This window comes from Centruroides sculpturatus, unplaced genomic scaffold (assembly GCF_000671375.1).
Source record: "Centruroides sculpturatus isolate CEXI.00-Female unplaced genomic scaffold, Cexi_2.0 scaffold602, whole genome shotgun sequence".
NCBI lineage: Eukaryota > Metazoa > Arthropoda > Arachnida > Scorpiones > Buthidae > Centruroides > Centruroides sculpturatus.
In genome coordinates this window covers 313,951-327,284 of record NW_019384890.1, presented here as the reverse complement: position 1 = coordinate 327,284, position 13,334 = coordinate 313,951, and the positions used below count along the sequence as shown (strand labels likewise).

At 27.9% G+C, this 13,334-nt stretch overlaps 2 protein-coding genes across 2 annotated transcripts in view; one reads left to right on the top strand and one right to left on the bottom strand.

The window, feature by feature from the left end:
- The window catches only part of LOC111631204 (protein FAM98A-like), a 28,371-nt gene extending 17,333 nt beyond the window's left edge, over positions 1–11,038 (bottom strand). The window contains exons 1-3 of the mRNA XM_023375409.1: positions 11,026–11,038; positions 10,298–10,510; positions 2,728–2,784 (exon numbers count right to left, since the gene is read on the bottom strand). Coding sequence (XP_023231177.1) covers positions 2,728–2,784; positions 10,298–10,510; positions 11,026–11,038 — 283 coding nt within the window. The remainder of the gene's footprint in view (positions 1–2,727; positions 2,785–10,297; positions 10,511–11,025) is intronic.
- Positions 6,942–13,334, top strand: part of LOC111631215 (DNA-directed RNA polymerases I and III subunit RPAC1-like) — a 68,185-nt gene continuing 61,792 nt past the window's right edge. Inside the window, exon 1 of the mRNA XM_023375419.1 lies at positions 6,942–7,157. The gene's annotated coding sequence lies outside the window, so the exon portion shown is untranslated. The remainder of the gene's footprint in view (positions 7,158–13,334) is intronic.

The following is a 13,334-nucleotide window of genomic DNA, read 5'->3' as shown; positions in this document are numbered from 1 at the left end:
AGGAATTTCCTAACAATATGGCATGTATTCAATATAGTGGCCTTCTGTAGTGTGATGTATGTATTTCTATTCAATTGTAATGTTCCCAGGCTTTTGTGTAGCGTGTGTGGTATCACACCTGTACAGGAGAGAACAACAGGTACAATAAGCACCCTATCCATCCTCCACAAATGCCTGATTTCCTGGGTGAGTTCTGTGTACTTGCTAATTTTTTCAGTGCATTATTATTATTATTATTTAATATTTTTCAAAATAATGGAAGCTAGTCTTTTGGACATTATTAATAGTTTGTAAGCTACTATCTTTAATTTAAATAAATACTGGTAAATGAAATAAATTTTTCCAGGTTATCCTAAAACCAACAACAGAAGTCAAAGATACATAACAAGATCATAAAAGTCTTATCACATTATCATGTTTTATCTATGAGAGTATAAGAATTATATGAATAAACAGAGGTATGTATGCAATAATCTTGTACCAGTACATAATCTTGTAAATGTTAAGTATGTTTGTAATATTTGTAAAAGAAAATAGAAGAGCAATGTGTATAGTATCAATATTAAGTGTGTATATATATACATAATATCGACATATATTGTTGTAATAATATATATAATATTTATTAATTACAATGTAATATATAATATTTTCAGTAGTTTTTATATTAAATTGTTTCGANTCGGTCACTTTTTACATCACTAGCTACTTACACTGTTATGTGCATGTAGTAAGAATGAGTTGGTCTTTGTTACTAAACCAGTTTTGACTCTTATGAAAAAGTAAAACTGAAAGAGCTTTAAAAAGAACAAACAGAAAATCTGTTGTTATTTCAAAATGCTTTTTGACACTATTTAATAGATAAAATTTCATTTAAACTTGAATTAGAACAAATTATTCACTTCTTGTGCAGGAAATTTGAAAATTAATAAACTACATTTAAAACGTTTTTATGTCTCAATTAAATAGCTAAATAGAAGTTTTATCATCATTAAGTTTTTATAAATATTATTTTTCATATTTTTTCACAGATTTATTATAAAATAAAAATTTTAATGTCAAAATATATTTTAAAGCATAAAATTACAGTTATGTTTTCAAAAAAAGTAATAATAATAATAATAATAATAATAATGAAAAAGTCAATCAAAAACTCTAAAATAGTTTATCTTTTTGCAAAAAGTTGTTGCATTTTTTAAATAAATTTTCAGAAAAAAATTGTATGACTTGCATATCATTATCATAAAGAAATTTTGCATTTCTGGATGTCAAGAACTCCATTAATTACCATACCAAGATAAAAAATATCATTTGTGATGTTGCATTGGTGATGACTGCAATTTTATTTCTATTAATCAATGTACTATATCAAGTTTATACCCTATGATGATATGTACTTCTTTTAATTTAAAAATTTTTTAATTAATTTATTATACATTTAATCAAATTAGATATATAATTATTTGTAACTACAGTGGAAACTTGATTATCTAAACTTGATGAGAGCAGGGATCTTTCAGATAATCCAGAAACTCTATGATTTTTGTATTTTGGATACATCAAGCACTGTGCATTTAAGGTTTCATAAACTATAAATATTGTAACAATTATTGTATTTAAAGGTAAATTAATTTACTCAAAATCTAATATAATGTTATGTATGCATGGTATAGTGTCAAGGCACAATCAACAGATGACATAGTGATTTCCAATTATGTGGAGAAGTCAGTCTGTACAATGCCACAATTGCTTTTATTTATTTATTCTGCAAAGTGTTTTAGATAAAATTTCTACTGTATTTCTAAGCATTTATCATCATTGCTCTTCACTTCAAAGTTTTCTTTAAAAATCTCACCTTGTTTTTATATTTTTCTTCTTATAAAAATGAATAAGAATATTTCAAATAATTTGCACAATTTTAAAGTTTCTTTTTAAAAAAGATTATTTTTTAACATTATATAAGTTTGTTTATTATTTGCTAGTAGACCTTTACATGCATTTATTATTCCTGATGAAGGCCTTAAGCATTAGAATAAATAAATAGTATGCTGATTAAGGTTCTGTGTAATATCTTGTATTCAGAAATATATAATTTTAGAACTAGATCCTATTGTGAAGAAACTGTAATTAACCCAATTGGAAAGGAGTGTTTTTAATTTTCAACAACGTAACTACGTAGTTGCCAATGAGAACTACTGCAGTGGTAATAAAATGGCAACAATTTTTTTCAATAATAAAAAAACAATATGTATTTGCACACCGTTTTTTATTTTTACTTGTAAGTAACATGCTTGTGTATACAAATATAAAACCTAAAACAAGCAAAAAATTATTACTTCTGCATGTATCTTAATAAACATAATCAAGTTATTTACAGAAAGAATATATTTATTTAATCTATTCTTCAAATAATTTATGTATGACTAAGAATTTTATAATAAGACAAATTTCAGCAGAAATGCTATTGATTTTTTAAATTGTATTACAGTCTACTGTCAAAAGTTTTCTAGAGCACATGTTTCTAAAGTGCATAAAGTTCATTAAATTTTACATTACAACTATCTACACTCTCTTAATGTAAATATATATACAATAATAGTTTGTCTTTACTATGAAATAATTATCACCTCTGTATTTTTGTTCAATCAAGAAATTGCTTATTCTCAATTAAAGAATAAGATATACAATAATAAAACTTTTTCAATCATAGAAAATAAATCTACTTACTCATTTCTTTCAAAAATGAACTTAATTCCAAAAGAAATGAACTCGATTCATCAGGATCTAATAAAAAATATAAATAATGGGATTATAACTTTTTAAATTGTAAAAATTATGTATATGTAATATACAATCTGTACTATTTACACTTAATTATAATAAATTAATAAGTAATCTTTAATATAATAAAGGCCATAAAAATTAGCTAAATTATAATTTGTAATAAAGATGTAGAATATTTCCAATTGAACTAATGAAGTTTGGGGGAAATTTGTGGTATAAAAAATATTATGACAATAGCTGCAAAAAACTGAAAGCATCATGTCTACACCTATAGACATTCATTGGAGAAATTATCTTGTGTTTTAAAAATGAAATTGGAATGTTGTTTATTTTGTTTATAATCAATTCGGTCACTTTTTACATCACTAGCTACTTACACTGTTATGTGCATGTAGTAAGAATGAGTTGGTCTTTGTTACTAAACCAGTTTTGACTCTTATGAAAAAGTAAAACTGAAAGAGCTTTAAAAAGAACAAACAGAAAATCTGTTGTTATTTCAAAATGCTTTTTGACACTATTTAATAGATAAAATTTCATTTAAACTTGAATTAGAACAAATTATTCACTTCTTGTGCAGGAAATTTGAAAATTAATAAACTACATTTAAAACGTTTTTATGTCTCAATTAAATAGCTAAATAGAAGTTTTATCATCATTAAGTTTTTATAAATATTATTTTTCATATTTTTTCACAGATTTATTATAAAATAAAAATTTTAATGTCAAAATATATTTTAAAGCATAAAATTACAGTTATGTTTTCAAAAAAAGTAATAATAATAATAATAATAATAATAATGAAAAAGTCAATCAAAAACTCTAAAATAGTTTATCTTTTTGCAAAAAGTTGTTGCATTTTTTAAATAAATTTTCAGAAAAAAATTGTATGACTTGCATATCATTATCATAAAGAAATTTTGCATTTCTGGATGTCAAGAACTCCATTAATTACCATACCAAGATAAAAAATATCATTTGTGATGTTGCATTGGTGATGACTGCAATTTTATTTCTATTAATCAATGTATTGAAGTTTATAATTGTATATGATACAATTATAAACTTGATGTAATACATTGTTAGCCTATGATGATGGCTTATGCTTATATTAAAGTATTATTTTAATTTAAAAAATTTTTATTTTAATTTATCAGAGAGTTGTGCAGCAAATTACAGTAAGCCTATTTAATAATTTGTATGAATCAATTTGAATTTTTTAAACTAATAGTAATTATTAATTGTTTCATAAATTGTTTTACTTTGTGTACTAGTGTGCAAGAATTTTTGGGGAAATTTTGAGTTCTAAAAACATTCTAGATATCTGATTTGTAAAACAGAAAAATCTAACAACATTCTTATTCAGTTGATCTGTAGAGAAAATATAAAAATTGAGATTTTAAAGTGACGTATTTTTACTTTTATTTTGGCATCTAGCTGCTGATATTTAACATTTGTATTTTAGCTGAAAAGAACTGAAAATATCAATTAAAATACATCTTTGCAAGAATTAAAATATCCTTATGCTTGTAAACTTTAGAATATTATTGTGTGTTGGGTTTGGTGGGTTATACTCGGTACACACCTGTGGCTGTGTACTATGCCGGACCAGAGTCAAGGCATAGCAACCAAAACAAAACTAAAATTAAATGTGTGTGTCAGTGTCTGTATTAAGGAATTTCCTAACAATATGACATGTATTCAATATAGTGGCCTTCTGTAGTGTGATGTATGTATTTCTACTCAATTGTAATGTTCCCAGGCTTTTGTGTAGCGTGTGTGGTATCACACCTGTACAGGAGAGAACAACAGGTACAATAAGCACCCTATCCATCCTCCACAGATGCCTGATTTCCTGGGCGAGTTCTGTGTACTTGCTAATTTTTTCAGTGCATGTGTTTTGTACATTGTGAGTGTTTGGAATGGCTATGTCTATAATGTATGTGATTTTATTGTGTTTGTCAATGAGTGTGATGTCTGGTCTGTTGTGGTAAATTGTTTTATCTGTGATTATGGCTCTGTCGTAATACATTTTGTGCGTGTTATTTTCCAATACTGTCTGTGGAATATACTTGTAGTATGGTTCGTGGATGTCTGCCAATTTGTGTTTCTTTGCAAGCTCTTGGTGTATTATATTTGCTACTTGATTGTGTCTATGTAAGTAATCTGTCTGTGCCAAGAGCTTGCAACCAGAAGTGATGTGTTGTATAGTTTCTGGCATGATGTGACATTTTCTGCATGTGTCATTTGTGAGTGTTGTATCTTTGAGTATGTGTTTTCTGTAGTTTTTAGTATTTATGACCTGATCCTGTATGGCAATCATGAATCCTTCCGTCTCCCCAAAGAGGCATCCCCGATCTAACCAGCTGTTTGACGCAGTTTTGTCAACAAAATCCTGGGCCAGGTCGTAAGGATGCCTGCCATGGAGAGCCTTTTGAGCCCATGATTGCTTAATGTTGTCTATGCTTTTTATATGTTGTGTCATGTCTGTATGTTGTGAGTGTAAGTTTAATGGTGTGTTATTTGAGTCTGCTAGAGTTACTGCTTTATGTAACTGTGATGTTTCTTGTTTCTTGTAGAAAAACTCTCGCAGTGACTGTATTTGTTTGTAGTGAAGGTTAACTATGTCAATCAGGCCACGTCCGCCTTCTTTACGTGGAAGGGTTAATCTTTCTGTGGCGGATTTAGGATGATGTTGTTTATGCTTAGTAAGTGTTGTTCTTGTTTTCCTTTGGAGTTGCTCGAGATCTGTGTGAGTCCAATGTATAACTCCAAAAGAGTATGTGAGTACTGGGATGACATATGTGTTTATTGCTTTAACTGTGTGTTTTGCATTTAACTGTGTTCTAAGTATAGCGTTTAACCTACTTTGGTATTCTTTAATTAATCGTTGCTTTATTTGTGTATGTTCTGTTAGTTTGGCCTGTTGGAATCCTAAGTACTTGTAGAACTCGCCCTCTTCCATGGATTCAATAACGTCTCCATTTCCAAGTGCAAAATCTTCTTTCTTCAGGATTCCTTTTTCTATGTGAAGTTTTTTGCATTTGTCTAGGCCAAACTCCATTTGTATGTCCTTAGTGTATGAATGTGTGATTTGTAGGAGTTGATGAAGTTGTTTTTGTGTGGATGCATAAAGTTTTATGTCGTCCATGTACATGAGATGTGAGAGTGTAAACTGTGTTGTTTTTTCGTGTCTGATATTGTAGCCGTATTGCGTGTTGTTTAACATGTTGGATAATGGATTCAGGGCTAGGCAGAACCAGAGAGGACTCAAGGAATCTCCTTGAAAAATTCCTCGCCTAATGAATATTTCGTTTGTTTGTATGGAAGTGTTACTAACCCTGAGATGTAGTGTTGTTCTCCAGTGCTGCATAGTGTTTTCGAAGAATGCAATGAGTGATGGATGTATTTTGTACATGTGTAGAATATGTAGCAGCCAACTGTGTGGAACACTGTCGAATGCTTTTCTGTAGTCTATATATGCCATGTGTATGTTTCTGTGTTGTTTGTGTGCTTGCCGTAGAATGACTGAATCTATGAGTAACTGTTCTTTGCATCCCCTGTGATTTCTACGGCAACCTTTTTGTTGTTCTGTAAGAATGTCGTGTTCTTCTACGTGTTTGTATATTTTGTTTGTGATACAGGATGTCAATAATTTGTAGAGTGTTGGAAGACATGTAATTGGTCTGTATTGTGTGGGGTCTGTGGTTTTGTTGTTTTTGTTTCATGTAGGTGATGCCCTGAGTAAGAAATTTTGGCATGTCTTGTGGATTGATGATGATGTTATTATTATTATTATGTTGAGTTTAGTGGGTAATACTCGGTTTAAACCGGTGGCTGCGTACTATGCCGGACCAGAGTCAAGGCATAGCAACCAAAACTAATTAAATAAGTGTGTGTGTGTCAGTGTCTGTATTAAGGAATTTCCTAACAATATGGCATGTATTCAATATAGTGGCCTTCTGTAGTGTGATGTATGTATTTCTATTCAATTGTAATGTTCCCAGGCTTTTGTGTAGCGTGTGTGGTATCACACCTGTACAGGAGAGAACAACAGGTACAATAAGCACCCTATCCATCCTCCACAAATGCCTGATTTCCTGGGTGAGTTCTGTGTACTTGCTAATTTTTTCAGTGCATTATTATTATTATTATTTAATATTTTTCAAAATAATGGAAGCTAGTCTTTTGGACATTATTAATAGTTTGTAAGCTACTATCTTTAATTTAAATAAATACTGGTAAATGAAATAAATTTTTCCAGGTTATCCTAAAACCAACAACAGAAGTCAAAGATACATAACAAGATCATAAAAGTCTTATCACATTATCATGTTTTATCTATGAGAGTATAAGAATTATATGAATAAACAGAGGTATGTATGCAATAATCTTGTACCAGTACATAATCTTGTAAATGTTAAGTATGTTTGTAATATTTGTAAAAGAAAATAGAAGAGCAATGTGTATAGTATCAATATTAAGTGTGTATATATATACATAATATCGACATATATTGTTGTAATAATATATATAATATTTATTAATTACAATGTAATATATAATATTTTCAGTAGTTTTTATATTAAATTGTTTCGAAAACATATTCACTTACTCCTGGCAGATTTATTATAAATTATACTTAAATTTATTATAATTTGTTCAACTATATTCAGTCTTCAGCTTACATAGTTAATCTGTTCTAAAGGTTTCACACACATTGAAAACTGCATAAGTTTTATGTTGCTTAAATATGATGTATTTTTAATATATATATATGTTTGTTTCAAAGGATAATTAAAGCCAAACAGATTTTGCTTATAAAAAAGATATTCAGAATATAAGTTTTTATTTCCTCAAAGCTTTCACTCTATACTATGTATTTCAAATTGGTGTTTAACAAATGGTTTTATTTAATTGTAAGTCAAAGTATCGTAAGTGTATATTTACAAACCTATAAATCTGCATAAATCAAACATTATAATTTTCTTATGTTTTTTGGAGACACATTCTACTGTCAATATACAATGACAATGAAACTGGAAAAATTCTGAGTAAGTTTAAAAAATTAATAATCGTTTTTAACAATAAATAATAATTTAAAAAAGTAAATAATGATTTATACAATTGTCTATTTCCTTTCTTCTTACAATAGAAAAAAAAACCTAATCTTAATTTGAAAGAAGAGCTAATCAATATAGCAAAATGAATACCAAAAAATATTAACTATAAAACATTAAATTTAAATATAGCTAAAAAAAGAAAAAAGAGAGAAAGAGATCCTGTTTCCATATTATGAAGGCATGTAGAATGTTGTAGTGAAACAGCTAACAATGGAACATTCTACATGCCTTCATAATGCGGAAACAAGTAAACAATACAACAGGATCTAAATGATACAAAATTTTCTACATTTTCCACAGAATTTCACAATTATTTCACAATTAAAATTAATTTGTGCAAAATAAATGTAATTTTATAAAAAGACTTCATTATTTCAAAACTCAAATTTATGTATTTCAATAAACAAAAAAATCTCACAAGTCAGATAGAAATACCATATATGCATGACCTGCCAGAATCCTCAGGAAATAATTTAAATTTTAAAATTAAATGCTAGTTAATATAAATTAAGGTTTGTGCAGATGAGATACAGCTTAAACAGATATTTAATTTTTTAACAATTGGTAATTTGTAGTAGTAATAAAATTAGAAGAACAGATTTTTCAGACTTACTCTGAATGAGTTATTGAAAACAAAATAATTTAAATGTGTTTTCCTGAAAAAAAAAAAAAGATGGTTTGTTCATCTACTGATCAAAATTTTCCTCTAGCGAGAGAAAGAAATTCTTTATAAGAGAAATGAATCCTAATCTGGAGTATAGAATGGATGGACTGAAATGAAGTTACTTTAGAGATTTGCAAATTTCATCTTTTACAATTCATTAATAATCTCCAAATACATGCAATATAAATATGATTTTAAATCAAAATTACATTTGAAAATTAAAGTATTTTAACTATATTTAGGATATAATTGCACAACAGATGGCATTACACAACTTTGTAAATTACGAATACAAGGAAAGTTGTGTATAAGCTCTTGCTAACATTTTTTGTATAAATAATATATATCTGAAGTGATAAACAGTATTGAAGGTTAATTGTAAATAAAGAAATAATTCATAATGACTAGTTTTAGAAGTATACTAAATATAATTATCATCATCAAAATTATTGACTATGATATATTTTCGGTTTACTTCAGAATTAGTTAATAACTTTCCAAATACAGTGGTGCCTCATATAACATACACCTTGAATAACGGATGCTGAGAACAATGGACTTTCTGTTTGGCTGTTACGTGACTCGAGCAACAGACTGGCTGCGAACAACGGACTTTCCGTTCGGCAGTTACGTGAGGCGAACAACGGTCTTTCTGTGAATAAGTGCGAATGATATTTTCACTCTTTTGCCGTTGCCAATGACAATCTGCTATTTTTATAATATATTAGTGTTATTAGAATATATTATTAGGATATCTGAAGTAACAAGTTCCCGGTGGAATTCGGCTTGCTCCCTTGTTTATTACGTATATCACCTCAGTGCAGGGTATTTACATTTATTCAAGTGTTGTGCAAATCATGGCTTCTAAAAACCAAAAAGGTGATTTCAATTGAAACAAAGCCAGAAATCATCAGAAGGAGTGAAAGTTGACAACAACTTCCTTGTCGAATGGGAGAGGTTCAGGAGTTTACCAACACTCATTATCTAAACAGAGCTGAGGCCACCAGGATCAATGATCTCTACAATGACACCCTTGCCCGTCATTTCCGACAGGTGTTGAAGAAGACAGAGAGAAACAGACCACCTTGGGCATGTTTTTCAAGAAGCCAGCAGGCAAAAAACAAAGGATGGAACAAGAGGAGCTAACCCTGCAAGCTCCGGTAGCCTCTCCTGAATCTGACTCCAATTAAAAAACAATAAAAAGAAACCTGCTGCAATGTATCTGTATCTGTATGAATGTGTGAAGAAAGTGTTCCTCCACCTCCTCCTCACAACGTCTGACTACCCAGCATAATTGGTGACTGCTCCATTTTCATTTTTTTAATGGTACAGTATGGTTATTTTATGCTGTGGAACAAATTATATGTTTAAACATGTATTTCTATGGGAAAATGCATTTTGTATAACGGACTTTTCACTTAACGGACATGCACCTGGAACGGATTAAGTATGTTATACGAGGCACCACTGTAACTGAAAACAAAAGGCAATATTACTCTTTTAAGTTTAATAACCAGATAAGTTTATAATTTAACTGATAAATTTACAATTGTCTAAAATGAATAGCTAAGAATGGAAATCAAACTTATAACTCCTAAGTATTATATTGCTACTATATGTTACTATGCACCAAGCTAAATTCCTTCCAGACTATTACTAATCACAATGTTGAACTGATGATATATTTCAAAATATTTGGACTTTAAGATATTACACATTGTATACATACTTGTTATTGCATTCACACAGCCTTCTAACTTGAGAACAACTTGTAATTCTTTTGATAACCATTCAACAATTCTTGTAAATTCAACACTCTTAGGACCTTCTTGTATTGCTTTTGTAAAACCATTAGGATCCAATGAACCTGGATAACTAAAATTATAATTTAAGATTAGGTAAACAATAGATTGTAAATAGGTAAACAATAAATTGTAATAAACTTATGTAACATCCTATATATAATTTCAAAAAATAAACACTAGAGTCAAAATTTAAAAGTTATAAGTTTCATTTCTTAAANTTAAAAATCTCACCTTGTTTTTATATTTTTCTTCTTATAAAAATGAATAAGAATATTTCAAATAATTTGCACAATTTTAAAGTTTCTTTTTAAAAAAGATTATTTTTTAACATTATATAAGTTTGTTTATTATTTGCTAGTAGACCTTTACATGCATTTATTATTCCTGATGAAGGCCTTAAGCATTAGAATAAATAAATAGTATGCTGATTAAGGTTCTGTGTAATATCTTGTATTCAGAAATATATAATTTTAGAACTAGATCCTATTGTGAAGAAACTGTAATTAACCCAATTGGAAAGGAGTGTTTTTAATTTTCAACAACGTAACTACGTAGTTGCCAATGAGAACTACTGCAGTGGTAATAAAATGGCAACAATTTTTTTCAATAATAAAAAAACAATATGTATTTGCACACCGTTTTTTATTTTTACTTGTAAGTAACATGCTTGTGTATACAAATATAAAACCTAAAACAAGCAAAAAATTATTACTTCTGCATGTATCTTAATAAACATAATCAAGTTATTTACAGAAAGAATATATTTATTTAATCTATTCTTCAAATAATTTATGTATGACTAAGAATTTTATAATAAGACAAATTTCAGCAGAAATGCTATTGATTTTTTAAATTGTATTACAGTCTACTGTCAAAAGTTTTCTAGAGCACATGTTTCTAAAGTGCATAAAGTTCATTAAATTTTACATTACAACTATCTACACTCTCTTAATGTAAATATATATACAATAATAGTTTGTCTTTACTATGAAATAATTATCACCTCTGTATTTTTGTTCAATCAAGAAATTGCTTATTCTCAATTAAAGAATAAGATATACAATAATAAAACTTTTTCAATCATAGAAAATAAATCTACTTACTCATTTCTTTCAAAAATGAACTTAATTCCAAAAGAAATGAACTCGATTCATCAGGATCTAATAAAAAATATAAATAATGGGATTATAACTTTTTAAATTGTAAAAATTATGTATATGTAATATACAATCTGTACTATTTACACTTAATTATAATAAATTAATAAGTAATCTTTAATATAATAAAGGCCATAAAAATTAGCTAAATTATAATTTGTAATAAAGATGTAGAATATTTCCAATTGAACTAATGAAGTTTGGGGGAAATTTGTGGTATAAAAAATATTATGACAATAGCTGCAAAAAACTGAAAGCATCATGTCTACACCTATAGACATTCATTGGAGAAATTATCTTGTGTTTTAAAAATGAAATTGGAATGTTGTTTATTTTGTTTATAATCAATTCGGTCACTTTTTACATCACTAGCTACTTACACTGTTATGTGCATGTAGTAAGAATGAGTTGGTCTTTGTTACTAAACCAGTTTTGACTCTTATGAAAAAGTAAAACTGAAAGAGCTTTAAAAAGAACAAACAGAAAATCTGTTGTTATTTCAAAATGCTTTTTGACACTATTTAATAGATAAAATTTCATTTAAACTTGAATTAGAACAAATTATTCACTTCTTGTGCAGGAAATTTGAAAATTAATAAACTACATTTAAAACGTTTTTATGTCTCAATTAAATAGCTAAATAGAAGTTTTATCATCATTAAGTTTTTATAAATATTATTTTTCATATTTTTTCACAGATTTATTATAAAATAAAAATTTTAATGTCAAAATATATTTTAAAGCATAAAATTTATGTTTTCAAAAAAAGTAATAATAATAATAATAATAATAATAATGAAAAAGTCAATCAAAAACTCTAAAATAGTTTATCTTTTTGCAAAAAGTTGTTGCATTTTTTAAATAAATTTTCAGAAAAAAATTGTATGACTTGCATATCATTATCATAAAGAAATTTTGCATTTCTGGATGTCAAGAACTCCATTAATTACCATACCAAGATAAAAAATATCATTTGTGATGTTGCATTGGTGATGACTGCAATTTTATTTCTATTAATCAATGTATTGAAGTTTATAATTGTATATGATACAATTATAAACTTGATGTAATACATTGTTAGCCTATGATGATGGCTTATGCTTATATTAAAGTATTATTTTAATTTAAAAAATTTTTATTTTAATTTATCAGAGAGTTGTGCAGCAAATTACAGTAAGCCTATTTAATAATTTGTATGAATCAATTTGAATTTTTTAAACTAATAGTAATTATTAATTGTTTCATAAATTGTTTTACTTTGTGTACTAGTGTGCAAGAATTTTTGGGGAAATTTTGAGTTCTAAAAACATTCTAGATATCTGATTTGTAAAACAGAAAAATCTAACAACATTCTTATTCAGTTGATCTGTAGAGAAAATATAAAAATTGAGATTTTAAAGTGACGTATTTTTACTTTTATTTTGGCATCTAGCTGCTGATATTTAACATTTGTATTTTAGCTGAAAAGAACTGAAAATATCAATTAAAATACATCTTTGCAAGAATTAAAATATCCTTATGCTTGTAAACTTTAGAATATTATTGTGTGTTGGGTTTGGTGGGTTATACTCGGTACACACCTGTGGCTGTGTACTATGCCGGACCAGAGTCAAGGCATAGCAACCAAAACAAAACTAAAATTAAATGTGTGTGTCAGTGTCTGTATTAAGGAATTTCCTAACAATATGACATGTATTCAATATAGTGGCCTTCTGTAGTGTGATGTATGTATTTCTACTCAATTGTAATGTTCCCAGGCTTTTGTGTAGCGTGTGTGGTATCACACCTGTACAGGAGAGAACAA